The sequence below is a fragment of the Zosterops lateralis genome (genome assembly GCF_965231275.1).
Source record: "Zosterops lateralis genome assembly, chromosome: 2".
NCBI lineage: Eukaryota > Metazoa > Chordata > Aves > Passeriformes > Zosteropidae > Zosterops > Zosterops lateralis.
This window is the reverse complement of record NC_139763.1, coordinates 16,087,711-16,109,259: the sequence shown is the minus strand read 5'-3', so window position 1 is coordinate 16,109,259 and position 21,549 is coordinate 16,087,711. Positions and strand designations below refer to the sequence as shown.

Here is a 21,549-nt window from a genome sequence, read left to right as displayed (position 1 = left end):
AGAGAACAGCAAAGCTCTGCTTAAACCACTCTGGAGATTGCATGTATGCACATGGGAAAGGGAGCAAGGCAAAAGCACAGGTGAAAAATACCTCTCCAAAATGCACTCAGAGTTAAAGCCCCTCCCCATACACACACTGGTATCCAAACCTCCACAAGAAGCTGCCCACAGAGGTCCCTAGGACAGCATCCTTCTGAGCAGAACTTTGCTCAGCTCTCCTAAACCACCCAAACCCTGATGCTCCTTCCTACCAGCAGCTTCTTTTTGCTATGGACATTCTAGCCACTTCCTGCAGAAGTTTGTTCCAACTTGGGTTTAATAAACACCATTCCATCAGAAGAGGAAGGTCCTGAATAATATAGTTTCCTTGTGGTTCATGTAAACAGAAATCAAAAGGTTTCCTACACTGAAGTGATTCACCAGCAGCAGAATAATTCACTTGATACCAATGCAGACAGCACAAATATGGAGCTTTTTAAAAAAAAAGTACACAGGCATATGTTTACATTAAACTTTCACCTACATCCAAAAACCTTTTTTACAGAGGAGGGCTTAATGGATTAAAGAAGAAAATCTCCTATCAATCATTTATGCAAATTATTTAGGCATTCAATTCATGTAGCATGACACTGCAACTTGAAGTAGACTTGAGGGAGCTGTTGACAGGTCCTGCCTCTCACCTACAACCCCAGAAATCATTCGAAGGATTTTATGGTTGTCCAGGAGCCAGAAACCTTCAACTACCAGAGGATGCTGATTAGTGCTGTAACTTACATAGCACAGCTTAATCTTATCTACAGGCCATGGGAGAAGGATGTAAACAGAGCCCAAAGGAAAGGTTAACACCAGTTCCCCATCAAAATCAAAGCAGGACCATCCCAGCTACCACCCAATCAAGCAAAGATAAAGGAACTCTGAAGTAAGGATCCTCCTGTCAGTGTGCTTGCAGGTGCATATTTAACTTAGCAGTTACAAATTCTTCAAGATTAAGTGAGGAAACAACAAGGAAAGTGTTACTGACCCAGTTTAAAACACACCCGTGAAGTTTCAGAGCTCGTGGAAAATATATTAAGTTGCAGAGCCAAAGTATATCTCTTGACCCCAAATTTTCAGTCCGGATAGAGTTGTGCTCTATATTCCACAACAGTTATCCCTGCATTTCTCCTCTGCTTGCATTATCTCTACCACAGAAGAAGAAGTCCACCTCTCTCCTATCACAGCTGCCAGATGTGTCTTCGCACTGGGAAATACACAGAGAACCCAAAGTCTTGCTCCAAGGCTCAGCATTAGATGAACCACGCTGTTCATCTCCTGTTATTCCTTAATTAGGGGTGAGAAGGGACAGGGGAGAAAGGTTGGTCTGCTAATTTTCAAATCAAGTGAGCCATACTTTTCTCAGAAATCCCACACCACCCAGATGAATGGCTAAAGGAGACAGACACAGACAACTCAGTCTAGAGGGGAAAGGTCAGGGACAGACCTCAAAGGCAGCAAGGCCTTGCTGGGTGCCAAATGACTTATCCAACAGCATTGAGAAGGAGACAACTGCTGGCAGCAGGCAGACCTTTCTCTGCAGACCCTTGTGGAAAAATCAACAATCACTTTTGTGACCGGGAAACGTAGTTTTGAGACAAGAGAAGGTTTCATTGCTGTTGTTAATACAATAACCAGCATATTTTAGTGGTTTTTGCATTCTTTAAAGGAGATTTCAATATAAATTTGAATAGAAAAACATTTTGCACCTCAGTTTGACAACACATTTGCTCTTGACTAGTACCTTCGTGGAAAGTTATCACAAACTGCGATAAAAGTGAGTTTGCAAATGGCTTGTACAAACGATAAATTATATACCTGAGAATTTTATGTTTCAGGCATGTAAAAATGTATTGCAAAGCTTTTAGAAATTAAAAATATCCTTGAACTGATTAGACAAAAATTTTTCAGTGTTCATGAAAAAACGCTGCCACTCTCTTAAACTGTTCCTCAACAGCATTTTTGCAGCATTTTTGGGTATTACATAAATAAAAATTACTTGCAAAAATACTTTCTTCTCCTTATTCTTTCAATGCTCTTTGTAGCCCTGTTCCACCACTTCACTTGTTCCCTCCCACTCTCTTCCTTAAAAATTCACTTGCCTCTGCTTTTTCATTGATACAGATATAATTCTGGGTCTAGGTTAAATAAAATAATCAACAAACTAAATGATGCTCACATCTGTTTCCGTAACTACCTCCCTCTGTTTCATCTGGAAGCTGCTGAGAATGCTCAGCAGTGACCTCTCTCCCACATCTCTTTAGGCTCCAATATGAAAAGGTCATCTTCAGCCTCTTCTCTGTCCTGTCCAGCACCCAACAGGACAAAATTAAATTCTAAACCACTGTCCCAATTTTCTTCATACCAACTTCCCAGTTTCTAAACACAGATCCAGATCTAAATGTTTTATTAAAACAAGTGTGCTCTGTCTGCAAGAAACCTGAAAACAGCCTGCTAGCAATTGCCCAAATATTGCATCGTCTTTTGCATTGCTCTTTTTTTTCAGTTCTCTGTTACCTTGTCTCATACATAATATGTACACACACAGGTGTATATATAGTCAGCTCCTCGATGCAGTGGCTGTGTTTTTGTTCAGTACTTCCCAGCATGGCCCATAAATGGGATTCCTAGAGCTGAATCTATGACACACAAGAAGGCCACTGAGGAAAACAGATGTGCAGAGGACAGAATTAATCTGGAATTTCACTTCTACCCAGAGTGATTTCTACTTCTTGTTTCTACAGGGTGTTCCTGGCACAGAGTCTGATGATGTTAACATGCCACACCAGTGTATGGATCCAACTATGCAAAATTGCAGAAAATACGTCAGGGTTCAGCATTCATGCATTTTGAGGACGACAAGAAAGGAGTAATTGAAAAAAGGGGTAAGCAACTAGGATAAAAGAAAGATGGGGGGCACTACACAGTAAATAAGAAATTATCTCCTGGAACAAAATACTGGAATCTGGATAGATTATGACACCTTAACTGAATACCAAGGCACCAAATGACCATAACACAGGAAAAGAAATTTAGATTTTATATATCTCAATTCATTATTTAAATTGAACTTGTAAGCAAGATGTGCTTGAAAAGAATGAGTGAGCACCCATTCCACTCTTGCCAAGAAGACAGCACTGAGATGTTTCTTCCAGATTAAAAAAAAAAAAAAAAAAAAAAAAATTATGTCAATGACACAACCACATGTCCAGCACAGACTGGTGTCTTTTCCTGCCTCTTTGAATTGAATGCACTCACTTCCAGGGCAGTGTAGCCTACCTAAATACTGGGATAATTTTCACCCTTATTTTCAAAAAACAGTAATTTTAAAGGAAATGTGTATTATCTGAGACACTACATATGCACATGCAGATATGGTATTTAAACTCAAAGAATAAATATTTTGCACATTCGAGTTTCCTGTGCCATTAATTTTTTATGTCTCATTTTGGGTTGGTGTCATATGTTGCATGCATATTTTAACCTTAACAGGCTGAGCAGTATGTTCTTGTGCATATTTGGGTAAACTGTATACTGATTATACACCAATTAGCTGATCTTAAAAATGAAAGGGATTTTTTTCCCTGCTAGCAATAATTTCTCTGAAGCTGGCAGTATTTGCAAGGGAACACCAAAGCCTGTCTGTGGAGAGCGCCTGAATGTGTAAACAGCAGAAGAATAATCCAACAAAAGGAAGATCAATGCCTTCAAACTTACTGTGTTTGAAAGAAAAACCAAAGCTGAGCATACTGAGGGTCAGACACCTCATCAAGCACGATGAAGGCAGTCACTTGCACTTCTTAGTAATAAAATATTTTATGGAAAAGGTTTTGAAGTTTGCCTTTCTGTTGAAAAATATGACCAGAATCATAGCTTACATAGACTATTCAATATAAAATTCAGAGTCAACACACTCATATGCTGAGAAGCCAACAGCTTGTGTTTCTAATAAATACGGTGCCTTTTTATATCCAAACAATTAAAAAACTATTGAACAAAATGATGAAGCATTTTTCTTGCAAAATACTTCTCCCATTTCTCTAATTTACAAAAATGGACTCAAATCTCAGTTTTGCATACAACAGTTTTGTTATTTATTTCTAAATTAAACCTATTATATCTTCAAACCTATTTACACAAAACTTCCCTTTTAGCATTGCATGCAAATGCTCTCTGTTATTTAAAGTAGGCTGGAAGGTAAATTAAATAATTCTCAAGAGAACCAGAAAAAACTTTACTTGCATTCAGTATTTGGCTTTGATTAAGAACATGTAACACGTGATAAACTGTTCCAGATTTGCTGGCTCAATGCAGCCTGCAATTACAGTTTATAGAAAACAAATATATCTGACATGGCAATATATCTTTGCCTCAAATATGTTTACTCATATAACAATTGTTGTTAGTTTGCTTACAAAATACAGTCTATCAGTTCCAGTTTTGCAACTTGACCTAAGCAAGTGGGCTCTTATTCCCAGCACAATGAATAATATACTTAAAAATAGGATACTCAAAAATCAGAACAAAACTAGTCTAAAATAAGCTATGGTCATTTAACACTTAAAGCTTATTGAAGGCACATTTCCATTATGTCCCTTTATACCTGAATGAAGATTGTACTGAATTTATGACAGATATGACACAGATGCACAACTTTGGATCTGTTTTTAGATTTTAAAAGTCAACTTAGAAGAGATGGAATTTCACCATGTTGGAAAAGCATTTAAGGAAAAAAAAGATATCTTTCAGTGTTTTTCTGTTCCAAGACCTGGTTGTAATTTTCTTATGTTATTTAATAATTGCAACGAAAGCAATAATTTTGCTTTTTTCAAACAATCTAAAAATGTTCTCAGGGAAGAAAAGGCTTTCCCACCCTGCTATTACCAAAGTGCAACAATGCCAATCCTAAAAAGAAAAAAAAAATTTAATTTTTTTTTTTTTTAATGTCAGCTTTATAAAAGTTTTAGAACAGTAGTTCTATATGCCAACAAAAAATCTGGAGCAGGGAAAATTATACTCAAAGACCCACTCATGGTGAAGAAAGGATTTGAACTATAGGAAGAAGCAAAACTTATGTAGTATAGGAAGTTCATATGCGCTATAGGAAGAAGCAAAAAAACAATCCCTCCCAGTTTCTGGCAATGAATATGCAAACCAACCAGCATCTGACATTCCTGCAGCTTCAGCCAGGTGCCTCAGTGCCACAGCCTTCCTTCCTAGACAGGGCTGACTCTGCAGCACTTGAAGCACCCATCAAACCAGCCCAGAGCTGCTGCAGCCCTGGGAACAGCCAGGGAAAGCAGAAGCCATCATGCTTCCTTAACCCCATCCCTACACTCCAGCAAATGGTCCTTTCCTGGGACTTTCAGAGGTGAAGCATGAACCCCCTGCAGTGCTAAATTAAAATTCGCAGTTTCCTGGATGTCAGTTGCCATCACTACCATGCTGGAACATATCTCAGCATCTTAGTGACACAGGTATAAACCAGGTTTTGCCAATAGGCAGCCTAAGGCAGAGACACCTGAAATACATGGAAGTTACTCATAAATCTGGATATGTCACTGCAATAAATCAGAAAAAATAAAGCCCTGCCTATGTGAAAAATCAATACATATTAAAATACCTGACCTAGGAAGATAAGTGTGGTAATTTGGCCAGTAGTTTAAGTGCTTTAGCAAAAGTTCTATAGCAACTCTGTGGCAGATCTAGAAAATAACCTCATTATTTCTTACATGTAGCCCTGACTTCTATATTGTAGTTACAACCCTGTAAAGAGAGGAGATATCCACACAAATACATCAAGGCCAGGTGTAACAGTGTTTCCTAAATTATGTCCACCACAGCAGTGGTCACTACTGTGTGTTTCCATTAGGTCACTAATACCTGTGGTCAACAAGAAACGTTAATGGATGAGGCATATTCTGGTTTTACTGCCCACAGCAAAATGCAGAAAAAGTCAAATCCTTCCATCTCCTCTTGGCCTTTGTAATAAAAACCTGAATGATTCACAAATGGTGACATACAACCAGTTGTAACCCTCCCTATGTAATGGAAGTAATATCCCAGGGAGGCTACTGCTGGTGGGGTTACACCAACTTTAATTTGTTCCTACACTACATATGTAATCCAAAGCAGTAACATCCATTACTGTTGTGGTTTAACCTCAGTCAGCAAATAAATAGCATGCAGCCAGTTATTTCAATTTACACTGTTTTTATTATTGGAATCCCTAATTTCAATACAGTACTTAGAAATAATTAGCACAAAAAACCCCAGGATGTAAAGTTGGATCCTAAACACCTTTTTTAGTTCAGAATTTCATTCTTTTCCTCTTAGTTACTCAGATGTTTCTTACAAATAACTTAGCTATTTTCCTTGAATACCACTGTTGGATTCTTGTCAATATTTCTCAAGGAAAAACTCTCTACAAGCCAGAAGCCCAAGAGGCCAATATTCTTCTCCTCAAAATGTAAATGCCTGTTAAAGTGCTGACACTTAAATTAGGCCAACCAAGTCAAGTAGTAAAACTACACAGTATTACACCACAGCAGTAGAATAGCACTTATCATCTTCTTGGTAATAAAAAAATGCAGCAGCACAGAATGCTTTACTCCCACATCACTGGATCTGTTCTGAAGTTGCAAGCAGCAAGATTACATTGCCCAAGTAAATAAATAATACTGCCTACCATTTTCACTGCTGAACAGTGGCTAAAGACCTTTAGATGCATCCCTGTCCTCCTTGCTTCCTAACAACAAAGAGAAAAAAAGGAAACAAACCAACCAATGAACCAAACACAAACACCCTGTACCCTCTTTCACGTCTTTCAGGTCACATTCTGAGACCAGTTAACAGATTGAGTTAGGATTTAATAAAAATCACAGGGCTAGAACACTTGAAGAAAATAACACCCCTGGCATTTAGGACTCCCTCTTCGGTAAGATATGGCAACACTTTCCACAAGATTGGCCACACAGATCTTAGAGAACTCTTTCTGAACACAGCAGTAACTATTTGCTCAGCTGCACACACTTAAACAAGGCTACTGTGGCACCAAGCTCAAACTGATCCCATGAGAAATGAGGGGAAGCTCTCTTGGCCTTGTGCTCTGTGCATCCTGTGCTGTCAGATCATGGACTCCTGCACCTGCTTTTTCTGCAGCAATGGAATTGGCTGTGGAGAAGCACCAAGATGAACAGTGCACCACCCCTGACACAATGTACAGGTGGCCATGAGAAGTGCAATCCCCATCAACCAAGTCAAATTAAATAGCATTTCCCAGTATGAAATCTGCTACTTCCAAACCTCATCCCTCCCTCAACTTACAGATCTTCATGTCAGACTTTGCTTTTCTCTTTTCAGTAAATATAAGGTTTTGTATTCTTCAGCTAGAGACAGAAAAATCTTCCTCTCCTGAATCCTTTAAAGCTTCTAGCCAGAGGGAAGAAAGAGGAGGAGAAAGAGCTCTAAGAATCATATTTGGAGTGCTTTCCCCTTGTGGCTGAACCAAATCTCTGCATCTGCCACAGCTATTAGCCTTCTCCAAATAGCAGCTGAAGCAATATGGAACAAACTTGGTCCCTAGATAATTTCCCAACTACTCATATGGCTCTGTATAGCAGCCATGAAAAATAATAATTCTTAGTAATTTAATTCTGCTGTTGCTTGAAAACCTATGACCCAAATCAGAAATGTTGGATGTATCTCCAGATTCAAGATGACATTGCAAGCTCAAAAGACAAAGTTTTCTGAGATTTATTTCCAATCTTTTATTTCAGAAGATATCAATCCTGGCTAAAGAGGTAGAGATTCTGCTTCACATTTTAAAAAAGTCATACATTTTGCAAAAATTATTAATTCTTCTTCACTTGCAGTTGTAAACCTTGAGTATAAGACCTCTACTAAAACTGCAGCTCAAATAAAATGTTAGCTGATAATACATAAGAAGAAATGTCCATAACAGTCCTAACAGTATAGAAGACACGCCAAAATGGAAATTACATTACAGCAAGGATTAATGACAGCAGATTATTCTGTATAAGACAGCAAGCAAGAAACTGTCCAGTGAATTCTGCAGAAAAAATTACTGCTCATCTCTTGCACAGAGCCAATTATCCTCCTACAAACAAACAGGAGCATAAATATAACCTAAAGAAAAATCCTGCCTTTACATTGCAATTTTTTTGTTTTGTTCTGATATTTCTGAAAGCAGGGCTGGAAGCTAGGGAATGAGACAGAAGATTTGGAGACTTTCATTTTAGCAACCCAAAATCCTACATAGGAATCTGCATTGGGAGTCAAGCCAGACATGAAGAGCACACATTCCAGTCGCAAATGAAAGACAGTGAAAGACACTTCTCAAAAAACTAATGCATTAAAAGTTGTGTTTTCCACATTTTTTCCTCTTTTTTTTTAGAGCTCTCTGTCCCAGATAAAGCATGAATATGTGAATGTAGACTGACATCCCTGTGCAAAAGCCTCCATATATGCAAGCTGCCAGTTCCTTATTTTAATAAGCTTTAGCAACCTCCTCATACAGCTTTCCTTAATTAAATGTATGGAGGAGGGATTTCCTTAAAAAGAAAGGGATGTCTGTGCAAATTAATGTGGAAATATTAGATGTGCATCCATGTATGCCACTCCAAGAGGACAAAGATATATTTTTTTTTACTATTATTATTCCTGCTATGCCTTTTCAGTTAAATTGACTCTAGCTTTATTTCTAGAAATGAGAAAGGTTTACGTTTTGTTCTTTGGAAAGCCTGAATTTATTCTGCATTTAATGTCCAATTACTATACCTTTTTTGTTGGTTCTAATAATTGTCTCAGACAACAGTAAAGGGCTTCCATTGGAAACTTCATTTATAGGCTTCTCTGGTGGTTTGTTGGCAGTATTTTCTTTCTTCATGTCTTTCTTTATTTCCTGCAGAAGACAGGTAGAAAGGGAAAAGAAAAGAAAGAAAGTTTAAAAAAAGGTATTACAGAATATTCTAAATCTCAAGTTCCCAAGATTTCTTAAAACTTCTATATACCCACCTCTGCCTGCTCTAGTGTTACCTCAGAGTCTTATAAAATTGAAATGCCACAAAAAGAAAGCAATTTTCAGTAACCTTTTCCAATGGGCACTGCTGTTTTTCGTTTTTAAGTAACTCCTTATTTACATGTGAAATTGTAGGAGAGCTTTAAAATACTCTTAGTAAAGATTAACAAAGCTGAAAGGTGTGAGGGGGAAAAACCCAGATGTCTCAGTTTATCAAGCAGTGAGCTCTACATTTGATACACAGGGCAGAACCAGTACAGTGCTCCTGATGTAAAGGCAGCTAAGTCTGCTTCCCCTCCAATGAGAAGCCCACAAAAACAACCACCATAGCAGGAAAAAAACCCTATTAACTAGGAAAATATGACAAATGTTACCATAATTGGCAGAAACATATAGCAAGGCTGCTGTCAGAGCTGTTGCTAACACTGACACATTTTGCTGCTCACTACCTTTTAAGGTGATTGACAATAAATATTGAAAATATATATGGTGGGGTTTCACAAAAGTGAATCCACAGAAAACAGCTTCACAGTTACTGCTAGAGATGCACAGTGCCCTCTCTATCAGCTTCTTAGGCAGACTTTAAAAGCCTAACAGTGTTGCTGTCTATGCCCACTTTGACAAAGCATCCAAAATATCATCACCTTTCACATATCTTATCTTGAAACAGCACTGAAGCAGACAAACAGCATCACCTCCACTTTCTAGACAGGTAAGTGACACCATAGAGGCTGAACCATTTGCTTACAACCATGTCCCAAAACATTTTGCTCCAAGCTTTGTCCTAGAGCCACAGAGCCACTCAGGCTGAGAGAGAACTCAGAAGGCCCCTACTCCAATTCAGTTCAAAGGAGGGTCACCTCTGGGGTTGGACCAGGCTGTCCAAGGCTGTTTGACCAACTGGGTCATGAAAATCTCCATGGACAGAAGCTGCAGAAGCCCGCTGCTTGTCTGACTTCACAGTGACAAAATTTTCCTTATACCTTGCCTGGAACTTCTCAAGTCCATCTGCTCCCTCCTGTCTTGCCTACCAGGCATCACTGTGAAGGGTGTGTCTCTATCTCCTGGATAATGATCTTTTATGTAGCAGAAGGTCCCCCCAAAACCCTGTTTTCAGGCTGAACAAGCCCACACCTCCCTCAGCATCTCCTTAGGGAGCATTTGCTCCAGCTTCGCACGCACAGAACTTGCTTCAGCTCATCAATATCTTCTCTTTATGCAAAACTCTCATCCCATTCACAAAATGGGATGCTGTATTCTGGATGTGGACTTATGAGTGCCAGGTAAAGGAGGATTACCACTTCCCTCAATCTGCAAGCTAATAATGCAGCCCAGGATGCTGTTCACTGTGTTGATGCCAGGCTACAAGACTGGCACCTGTTTATGCTGCTGCCCACCAAGACCCACAGGTCCTTTTCAGCAGAATTGCTCCCAAGCTTATCAGGTCCCATTCTGCAGATCTGCCAGCATTCCTCCTTCCCAGGAGAACTGATATTTGTCCTTGCTGGATTCCATAATGTTCCTGTCTGGGGCCCTTTGAAGAGCAGCCCTGCCTTTAAGCATGTCAGCTGCTCCCCCAGTTTGATGTTATCTGCAAATTTGATGAGATCTACGTTAAACAGGCATCAGAGGCAGGTGATGGCTTTGGATGAAGTTTCCCATTACAAAAACCTCTACCTCTTCTCCTCTTTCAGGTCTCTCACATTCACTGCCCTCTTCTACATCTCCGTGCAGGATCAACCTCCACCACCCCACAGCACTGTAACATACACAGGAAATACTTATCTAGATCTTATCTATGTAGATGTTATGTAGATCTTATGTAGATTTTCAGCAGATCAGATATAAGCACTAAAGCATAGAAAGCACATTTCTATTTGAAGTTTTTGAAGTTGTCATCTGTGGACAGCATCAACCCAAGAAATAATTTTTAAGTTATTCTCTGTAACATGCACCTTAAACCTGAATTTCATAATTGTTTTTAACCTTTTATTTCCCCAAACCAATTGTTATTTCAATTAGCTATTAGACCTATTAGCTATTAGACTCACTAGCTATTCAACATTAATAGAGTCTTCTACATCTGCCCAAAGCATTTTCTGTATATCAATACATTAGCAGAGATAAAAGTTTTATAAATTACTTCCTATGGAAGCTACGGTAAATCCTTTATCTACTGCCATCACACAGGTAAAGTAGTATATAAAACACAACTCCTCAGAGTAACAATAACTGAAATAACAAACGTGAACATGTATATGAAAGGTGTGTGATAACTGTGTGATAGATGCTGCTGTTGTTAGAAGACTTATTGTGCATAGTTCTGGTAAAAAAGTGAACCATGTAAGAATTTAAGAACACTGTGTGCATTTAGAAGAATATATCACTTTCTAAAATAAGTGGACTAGACTTAACACATACATTATTCCACAAGCTTCTTTTTCACAGTCTTAAAAAATAAAATGTGTAACTTTATTCACCCAGTGCTTTACATTTATTTTGCAGCTAGGTGACAAACTCACTGTGTATTAAAAAATTATCTGCCATTTAAACAGAATTTGTGAGTCAAACAGCATGCTCATGTGAACAAGACCACAAGACAACATCCTACAGAAGACTCCATCTTGCCAGAACTTACTTCCTGTATGTTTTGACTGTTATTTTTCATTCTTTATGTCAGAATGTAATTAAATCCTCAATTCACAAATTCTGAAACAGCACTACAATGTTTTTTAATTGTAGAAATCCTTTTGAAACTTCAAAACTGACAGAGAAAATTGTCTGCTATATGAGAAAACAATGCTGTATCCTTTCGTCTCCAGATCAATGACACTGGTGCCTTTGCTGCTGCTGCTGACAGCTTTTTGAGAAAGCTTTGTTTGGCTCCTGAAAAAAGCAAAGGAATACAGTACACCTCCCAAACACTGGCATTTGTTTGTAGGGTGGGGAGTCTTGCACTTCTTTCTCGTCCACTATTTGTGGAAAGAAGAAACATACGTGCAGATGGTCCACTAGGCCAAAATTCATACAGAAGGTTCAGCACCTTGCACTCACCAAAATTATCGAAGGACTTTTATTTTTGTGTGCCTTTCTAACACTTTGAGCTACTTTTCATTACTGTTACCTTTGATGCTCATGAGAAGGGCCATAATCTTTCATAACTACTGCCCAGAGTAACATGACATGATCAACCCCAGCAGCCTGAAATTACAGATCCTGGAGGGAATTGAAAGGAAGAGTGAAGAATTGTCTAAATATGAAACAGAAATCAAGCCAGCCCTACTAAGCTAAAATCTTATCACAATCATATTCATACTTAGCAATACCCTATGGGAAGCCCATATCTAAGTGGTTTAGGATGCATTCTGCAGTAAGCAGTGCCAGCTTTAAGATATTTGCACATCCTTTTAATTCCTGGTCTTAGTCTACAGCATTAGACTAAAAACTTAGAAACAAAACCAAACAAAGGCCCCAGCCTTCAGCAGCCTCACCACTGTAGCCTGCAGCAAACACTGGTGCTGACATTACAGCCTCTCTCCTCTTTCTAGTATGTTGCTTCTGCCTCCTTGCTGTCTTCTCTTCTGTAGTGCTCACTCTTGGGGAATTTAGGATTTTAGAACTTTCTTTCAGCTGTGGTTCAAACAAAGCCAGGCACCCTTATCCTCAGGCCAAAGGAACCCTAGTGCTATTACATTCATAAATATTGACATAGCCCTTTATGTCTATTCCCACTCTAACCTGCTATAAAAATAGATTATTAGTCTAAAACACCATAATGCCCCACTCAAAACTGCATTTCTTCTTGAAAAATGAAGTGAAAACAAACACAAACAACTCTGGCCAAATAAATATACCAAGTCAGCTCACTTTCTTTTACTACAAAAAAATATACTGAACATGATTACCTTGCATATTTGGTAAATGAACTACAATGGCCCTAAAACCTTGGTGCTGCATCAGCAATGGCTATAGAAATCTCTTTATGTAACCTAGTCCTTCCAGATCTGCAAGGAGTTGAAGCCTACCACATGAGGAAAGAGTAGGCAAATGAGTTTGCAAACCATGCATATCAAAGGTGGCTTGTGGGAACTTTCTCTGGTGTATGACAAACTCTATTTCTAGTTCTGATTTCAAGTTGAAATTTGCAAATATTATTTTTTCTGTTGAAATTTGCAAATCTTATTTTTCTTTAAAGAAGAAATTCCATGTACACAAATAGGCAGAAAGCAAACTTTCAGTTAGGATAAAAGCCCTCAATCTGCCATTAGTAGTTCACGAACAGCTGAATTTAAATGCTAAAGGAAGATGAACAGAAACTAATAGTCCAGTCTCAAGTTCAGGGACTGATGTGTCTTGAAAAAGAAGCTCGTGTAATGAAAGAGAGGACACACTAGCTAGGTAAGATATTTGACTACATTACATTGCTCTAAAATACTAGGAACAGATCAACCTGCTGCCTGCCCAGCAAGGACTTCAGTGCATCTCCTGACCAAGACTTTTGCACTGGTTTCTGGCTCTATTTTGGCTACAGCAGATATATTCACACCCTAATCAGATAGAACTACCACTGTCTCTGGGCCAATCTGCCCTTGAGTAGAAGCGGGTGGGTGGACTGGTACAGCCGGACATCTGAGCCACGCTGAGTGTCCTCAAACGGACACAGGGTGAGAACCTTCACCAGGAATCCCTGTGGTGACATTATCTGGAACAAGCTCCACGACCTTGAGAACCTCTCCCACAACAAAGTTCCCAAGAGAGATGTCAATGGAAACCCCACAGAGAGCCTCAGGAGAAGGAGCTCAGAGGGATCCTGAGTGCAGTGCTCGGCTCTTTACCTCTCGGTTCCTGTGAGATGTTTCTGCAGAATGAGCAGCTGTCTCACTCACACAACCCACTTGCAAAGAGGTAGGCTTTCACCAGTGCTAACAGCTTCAAAAATATCTCTAAACCTAAATCTTCGGGACTATTTGGTTCTTGATTTTGGAGCACTGCCCTGTATAAATTTCAAGGATCTAAATGATGCACTTCTTTACTAGCCCACACAGAGATAACTGCAGGTTCAAGTTAACAGCAGGTCATTTTCAAGAGGCTGTGCCTCAGGAACCCAGCCCTTAGGTAAGAAACCTTGCATTTCAACCACTAAACCTAAAAGACGCTCTCTTGATGCCAGAAATTTTAAGATAGCTTCCACCTCCTGTCTACGTGGGTTTCAGTGTGATTCCAATATGATAAGCAGTTCTTGCTCAGAAGAAGCATCCTCAATCTGAGAAATACTGAAAAAAGGTAATTGTGAACTTTAAAAATAAACCAAGCTACATTCCATGAAATACTACAATTTCAAAGATACTTTACAGGCATAAAGGCCCTTACAATTTGTAAACCCTTTTAATACATTAAAAAATACTACTTTTTTGTAACTAGGATTCAACCTCTCTGCATAGATATCAAGAGCCAAATCACTGTGAAAAGATTATTTTCTTCCAGCAAACTTTGGAATATAATTTCTCCAAAGAAACGTAAAATCCTAAACAATAACTGAACTGTTTTTATTTGGATCTTCTCTAATCCTATTCTACACCAGTATAAGCCACAGGAAATTTGAAAGATGTTATCCCTAAGCTCATCAGCTTTACAACGTGACAAAACTTGAAATAACAGCAAATTACATAGTGTGATGAAAGTCCATCACATAAAAAAATACAATATATTCAAGTATACCTATACCCTCTTAAATGGCTATTTCAACATATAAAATGTGTGAATTAAGCACTTTATTTTTTGTAAGTAAAAAACTTGTTACTCACTGAAATGATACATGCTTTATCAATCTGAAGACAGACAAAAAGAACAGTTAACAGCTTTCAAAGCAAAAACAGTCCTTCTACTGCTGTTTCCAAAACCTAGGGTTTTTTCTCAGAACTGAATCATTTATTACATTTCAAGAAAAAAGATTCTTCTCTTTATGTGTCTTTACATGCCAAAGTTTCTGCCCCTCTGTCAAAAAGCTTCCTTGAAATTAGAGCAAATGCTTGAATTAGGTCAGCCACAAAAGTTACAGTTAGGAAAGTACAAGAACTTCTGCCATTTTCAAGTTGTTTTTACTATAGCAGTTCTGACCTTTACAGGAAACTCAGTTGAAAACATTTGAGGAAATTGCAGCAACCTTTTCCACGACTCTAAATGCGACAAAATCCTTTTTTGTACTGCTGCAGGTACAAAATCCTAAAGCCAATAATTATTCCTCAAAACTGTTGGGAGCCATGAAAAATTATGAGAAGAATCCCTATCAGACTATAAGGTGATTTATCTGTGGCTTCCATATGAAGGGAACAGCAGTTCCTGCATCCTGGGAGCAAGAGGTTTAATCAAAATCAAAGCTTTTGAAAACAAGACACATGCACAATGAAAGAGTTGAAAGCTGAGAAATAATGAGTTTCACAATTCAAAAATCTGTAGCATGTGCCCTGCTTGAAGCCAAATATGTGAGCAGGAATAAGAGCCTGGAATCATACCCAGCAAAAAGAAAACAATGCAACACATTTGAATTATCCAAAGATGACAGTGGAAATACCAGGAGCACTTCGACCCCTCTGAGATAGAGAATGCTTTTCCTTCAATCCCTTTTCTCAAAAACCATACTTTACATTTCAAGAGACAATTGCTACCATGATTTCCTGCAAACAATGTCTGTAACTTCAGACAATATATGAGTTCAATTATCTATTTATATTAAATGCCTCAAAATAAAACTCTGCTGCACAGTACATCAATTCAATATTTAGTCTTCGTAAGTAATTTCCTGTGACATTTTCACTAAAACTAGTTAAAGGTTATTGAATAATTATAAACGTGCTTATTTAGAAATGTAGCTCTGATTTTCAAGAATCTTGTTGTTCTAATACAAATAAACAATGTATCCTGAAGCAAGGTTGGAACAAACTTTCCCAGCAACTGAACTAGAATCAAGATGAAAAATATTTTCAACTAGAAAAACATGCTCACTAAAATCCAGTACATTTTCATAGCATGAGCTTTACATTCTGTATAAAGAAAAATGACAACATTTCATGGACAAATAAGAAACCACCTAGCTTTCATTTTCCTGGCTTCTGCATCACTAGCTTTTAGTTTCTCCTTCTAGGGCAATAGAAGGTCCAAGACACAGAGGGAGGACATGGGACCTTCAAGCACTGTGATCAAGACTGAGATCTCATCAGCTGGTCATGACAGGAGACACTCACCAGACCCTCTGTCACCAAGTAGAGGGAGAGGGGTGGTCTGGAGATAGTGCTACTGATAGTGCTACCAGTGACCCTCAGCTTCTAACAGAGGCACAGATCCTAAACTGCTACTGCACACACCCTCTGAACTCGTGACAACAGCTATGCTCTTGTTTCACTGCTGCAGGATTCCACATCCTCTCTCCTTTTTTCAGCTTATCCCAAGTTAGCTGTCTTCAGGCATGTGACCAAAAAAAAAAAAAAAAAAAAAGATAAGGTTACAGTTCATGAGTCTTCTGGTTTGTGCTAGTACTGCCTAGTTCTGGGGTTGTTTCTAACCACAGCCTCCTAAATTTCTCTTTGGTTTCTGTATCTAGACGTTAAAATCATGTCTATTTCTGTGGCTCACATGACTCCTATCTGATTTACAGCTTCATAGAGGAAAGCGTTACTTGCTCACCTGGTTTTACACACTGAACAGCATATTTACTCCAGCAGAACAGGTACCTTACGGATGAGGACTCTGACCTGCTTAACCCTCCTTTGTTTTTCTTGTTGTGTTACAAAAAACAGATGCACTGATTTGCTCTCTCCCAGCACAAATAAAGCCTTGAATACAGCCAGAAGTGCTGCTTTCATGGCTGCTCAGTAAGCCCACAGTGCCACTCTTGCTTCTCAGATGGAAGGGCCTTATGAACACTACAAAGCTTCATGTCAGGACAATACTCCACTATCTACTGTACACTTAGAACCAGCCTGCACAATCATAAATTCATTACAAAGCCATAAGTAAAGGCCCATCTGTCATGCACATTGTTCTTAGAGCATTTAAATACTCATTTTGGTACTAATTTCATTTATAAACTTTACTTATAGCAAATGCGATCCCTCAGACATTTCAGACAATACTGGGGCAATTGAAAACACCAATGTAAAAAATATTAATAGGTCAGATTTAATGCAAACAACTGGCAACAAACTAATTTACTATGAAGTGACAAACCAGCAGCTGTTATGAAAAAAAAATAACTCTTACATCCAGTGTATTCTACATTATGCACAGAAGTACTGTGCACCAAAGGCCCTGTGCAACCTGCTTAAACTGCTGGCACTTCTCTGGGATATCTGTGTCTGAACTCTCCTTTTTATGCCAGCCCAAGATGCCCAAGTTACAATGCCCTCTATAACACAGGAGGCCACACTCTGCCACACCTAAAACCACTGTTCCTCTTCTACACATCTGTGATGAGTACCCCACAGCAAACTCAAGCTCCTCTTTTAAAGAATCTCCACATTCTTCCCTTTTTGATACAGATTTGTTATGTTATTGGTTATGTCATTCGTACATCCTTCTGGTAAGTAAAGATCTTCTGGATATGATTTACACTCTTACAGATGTAGAAAGCCTTGTACTTCTAGAGAGATGAGTGCCTGCTTTACAATAAAAGTAAAAAAAAACCTCTCAGATTTGTTGAGTCTTATGCAATCTTTCAGCTCTGCTTTTCTGTGGACATGAGTGTGTGTTTCTGCATTCACTCAGCTCAAGAACATCTTGTTCCATCCCTTAGCCTCACACTTTGTACTTCAGTTCAAAGGGAGACAGCTCATATTCACCTATACCAATTAGTTTACTGTGGGGTTTTTTTTGCTTTAATTACCAGAAAAGAAGAGACTAAAGAAACATAGAGGGGGTGGATGGGGAAGGGAGACTACAAGAAAGAGCAAGGAATACAGCAGTAAGAACAGTGGAGAGCACATTTTAAAATAAATAATCACAAAACACCACCTGTCTCAGAGAAAGCCAGGAAGAAAAGAAGATTGCACCCTCTGCACATTGTGGTTTGGGTTTTGGAGACATGCTTGGCTGCATCAGTGATCAGCTTCACTACCACCAAAAGAAGCAATTCATTACATCTTAATGCTCTTAACGGACCAAGACTGAAAATTATAATTAGACAATATAAAAAGGGAAATAGAAAAATCATGGTGTGCTGGGTGCTGGATGCCAGTCCAAGCCACTCGATTCATCCTAACCCATTTTTTTCAAATGACAGTACCTCTCTCTGAGGCCTCACAATCTAGGTGCAAGCAACAGCATAACTGATGAACAGACACAGCAGATGGCAGGAAGTATGAAGATGCAGAAGTGATTGGCACAGGCTGGGTGCATGAGCACTTCAGCATTTTGTACACACTGTGACAAGACACCTCTAAGGAAGACTTTGAAAAAGAGCAAGTACATTTGTTGATCTTTATGTGCAGGTTACCCAGAGTAGGTGAGAAGTACAAAAGCAGAAGCTTGTTATAAATTTATTAAAAAGGTGAGGAAAACTAAACTTGTCACCTTGTCACCTTGTCACCAGAATAGAGGGACACACCATCCATGTATAAAACACTTGAGAGATGATGACCCAAAGACTCCAAGATTTAGAGTGGGCAAATTGCAGAGTTGACACTGACTTTGCATTTCAGAAACCTCCCAGAGAATCACACTGTACAACTGCAGCAGGTCTCTCAACCTGCAGATGAACTGGAAACAACTTCCTGATTTCATACTGCTGTAGAGTTGTCTGCTAACACCTGCCCATAAACCCCTGCATTACACACTCCTTCCCAGTTTTAATTTGGGGCTGGGAAATTGTTTTGCTTTACATATTTAGCAGCATAAGTGAGCAGTGGGATTAAGGGCAAAGGCACGGCTGCAGCAGGGATTGCCATGGGGAAGGTGCTCGACGAACAGACTCTCTAACTTGGCATTTTCTTCCCCCACCTCTATAACCTTCATGACAATGGATGGCCAGCCAGGCTTTTATCACCTGGAATTCCTGCCTTTCAGCTGTGTCTGGCAATAGCACAGTACAACTGTGTGCATTTCAGCTGCTCAGTGTTCTCAGCACATGTACACACACACACATCTGAGCAGGTGCTCAAAAACACATGTGTGCTCCTCCCTGCATCCTTGAACACTGCAGGGAGGTACTGAGAGGAGGCACAAAAGGTACTTCTTGGCCATCCTCCCCCCAGTCCAGCTCCAGCAGAATGGAGTCACTCATGCAGATTCAAATAAAAATGATTTTCTTCTCACAAAAGTTCCATGTTCACCCAATTATTAGAAGCATTGTTAACTTTGCCTGGAAGTGCAGTGTCATTCCTCATTTCTTTGAGTAGAGAGTGGGATATGCCAGAATTTAGCATGCTAAGAGTTTCTCCCCATAGGCACCTGGCCTTATTAAAAAATGTAATAGACTACAGTTTTAGATGGTGAAAAATGGATATTTCATGTAGTAAAAATATTTCTGCTGTCAGTATAAAAAATCCCTCTGCATATTACCACATAAAGCACATATATAGATACAGATATAGATCGTACTTATAATATATATAGGAAACTTCTGTTGTATTTATGTTCCTTCTCACAACCATACCAACTTGAAGAGATGACCAATGCAGAAAAAAGCAACAACATACACTCTTAGGAAAAAAAAGTGCTGAGAGACATTATCACAAATTGTACTGTGTTAGATAAGCAGATAAGCTATCTCTGTGACACAGACAGGTTTAGAGAGAGACAAAGTAACATAAATCCTTTATGCAAAATCCTATCACAAACCATACGATCCTTAACAGCAGGATTTTCTAATGAGAACATTAACTGACTCACACAGGATCTTGCATTCTCTGTTTAAAATCATACGGAAGGTTTTTTAAGAAAGGATTTATCTTTTCTAAATTATGTTGTACAGTGAAAAAGAAACAACAACACGATGCAAACCACACAAACTGAAAGTCATTGTGCTACACAAAAACATACCAAATATATAAAATACAGCTGTACAGAATGTAAACATTTTAATTTTTACCACAGTTTAAAAAACCTTGGTGGTGGTCCAAACAGTCATTTTTCTATCCAATTAGCAAGTAATGAAAAATTGTACAAATTCCTGCAAACGTCTTCAATCACATAATTCTGCATTACAGAATGAAGAAGTCTGACATAAAAAGGTTAGGACAAATTACAGACATTCCTATTGTTCTTTGATAAACCTCTCACCAAATACTCTATTGAACCAACAGAATTGCTCAACCCTCTGTAGCATACACCTATTAAAGTTATGCAGAGAAGTCCACTAAACCCTGAGGAAGGCAAGTGTCAGGTAGTTCCACTGCATGTAAAATTAAAACTGAGATTCTTGAAGATGCATCACTATTTTTAAAGACAAGTTGAGACCTTTTTCAAGACAAATAAAAAGGGATAATGAAAATATTTAGAGGGAAAGATAGTTACAGTGTTACAAGATTTTTAGGACTTTGTTTGTGTAACCAGTTACATGAAAGCTTGCAGGAATTAATGAAATAAGACCCTGGATTAAATCAGGGTTAATGAGATCAGGAGTAGACACATCATTATTCAAACCACACACCATGTGAATACTGTGCACTGCCAGAGTTGTAAATCAGAGATTAGAATTTAACACTCTTCCTTCTGCAGTCTGACAGTTCAGGGCTAGAGGTCTCTTTATAAATATTGCTGGCATCCACCTGCCACAGCTCACAAGACAATGTATTATGATTCCAGTTTTTCTGGTGCTAAGCACCAACAATTTCAAGAGGTAGTTGATAGTAGAAGCAGTTCCTCAGCACTTCTGACAGTCATGTTCCTCAAGTCTTACAACCCCTGCAGCTGTCAAGCAAAATTTGTTATTTAATTATTTTCCATTTTAATCTGACCTTTCTTCCTGCAAACATTACAGTAGGTACAGGTTAACTCATGTGAGTTTGGAACGGGGTCATACATCTTATGTATTTCTTTTTCTCTGGTATAGCCCTCTGAGTTCCAGCATGCTGTTGATGTGCTCAAAGCCAGAGGTAATTTCTTAGCAGGGGAGGGAAAAAGTATGAAACTAAAAAGATTAAGAACAACAATTTTAATAATCCCCATTAAAAGATGTCCTGGAACCATGGAAATCCCTTTATAAAATGTAGGTCACACGTTTCTTTGGAGGTATTAGACTTAATTCTAGAGATTTGATATTTAGAAAAGATAGCCCTATTAATAAAGTCTTAATAGCTGGGAAAATTGACCCAAACCTTAAACAATGGGTCTCAAAAAGTCCCTAGAAATGCAGCAGCTGTCCTCTACACATGAGACTGTTTTTTCTCAGTAGAATGAAGGTCTCTGGACAAAGGTTTTCATGGTAGAATTTTCGAGGCTCTTCATACGTTCTGTCTGCTCTTTTACAGCTGTGAAAAAGGAAC

At 38.7% G+C, this 21,549-nt stretch overlaps 1 protein-coding gene across 5 annotated transcripts in view; it reads right to left on the bottom strand.

The window, feature by feature from the left end:
* SH3KBP1 (SH3 domain containing kinase binding protein 1) overlaps positions 1–21,549 on the bottom strand; it is a 212,329-nt gene that overhangs the window by 126,549 nt on the left and 64,231 nt on the right. For all 5 annotated transcript variants that reach the window (XM_083855052.1, XM_083855046.1, XM_083855047.1 and 2 more), the window contains one exon: positions 8,833–8,956. In XM_083855052.1, coding sequence (XP_083711178.1) covers positions 8,833–8,956 — 124 coding nt within the window. The remainder of the gene's footprint in view (positions 1–8,832; positions 8,957–21,549) is intronic.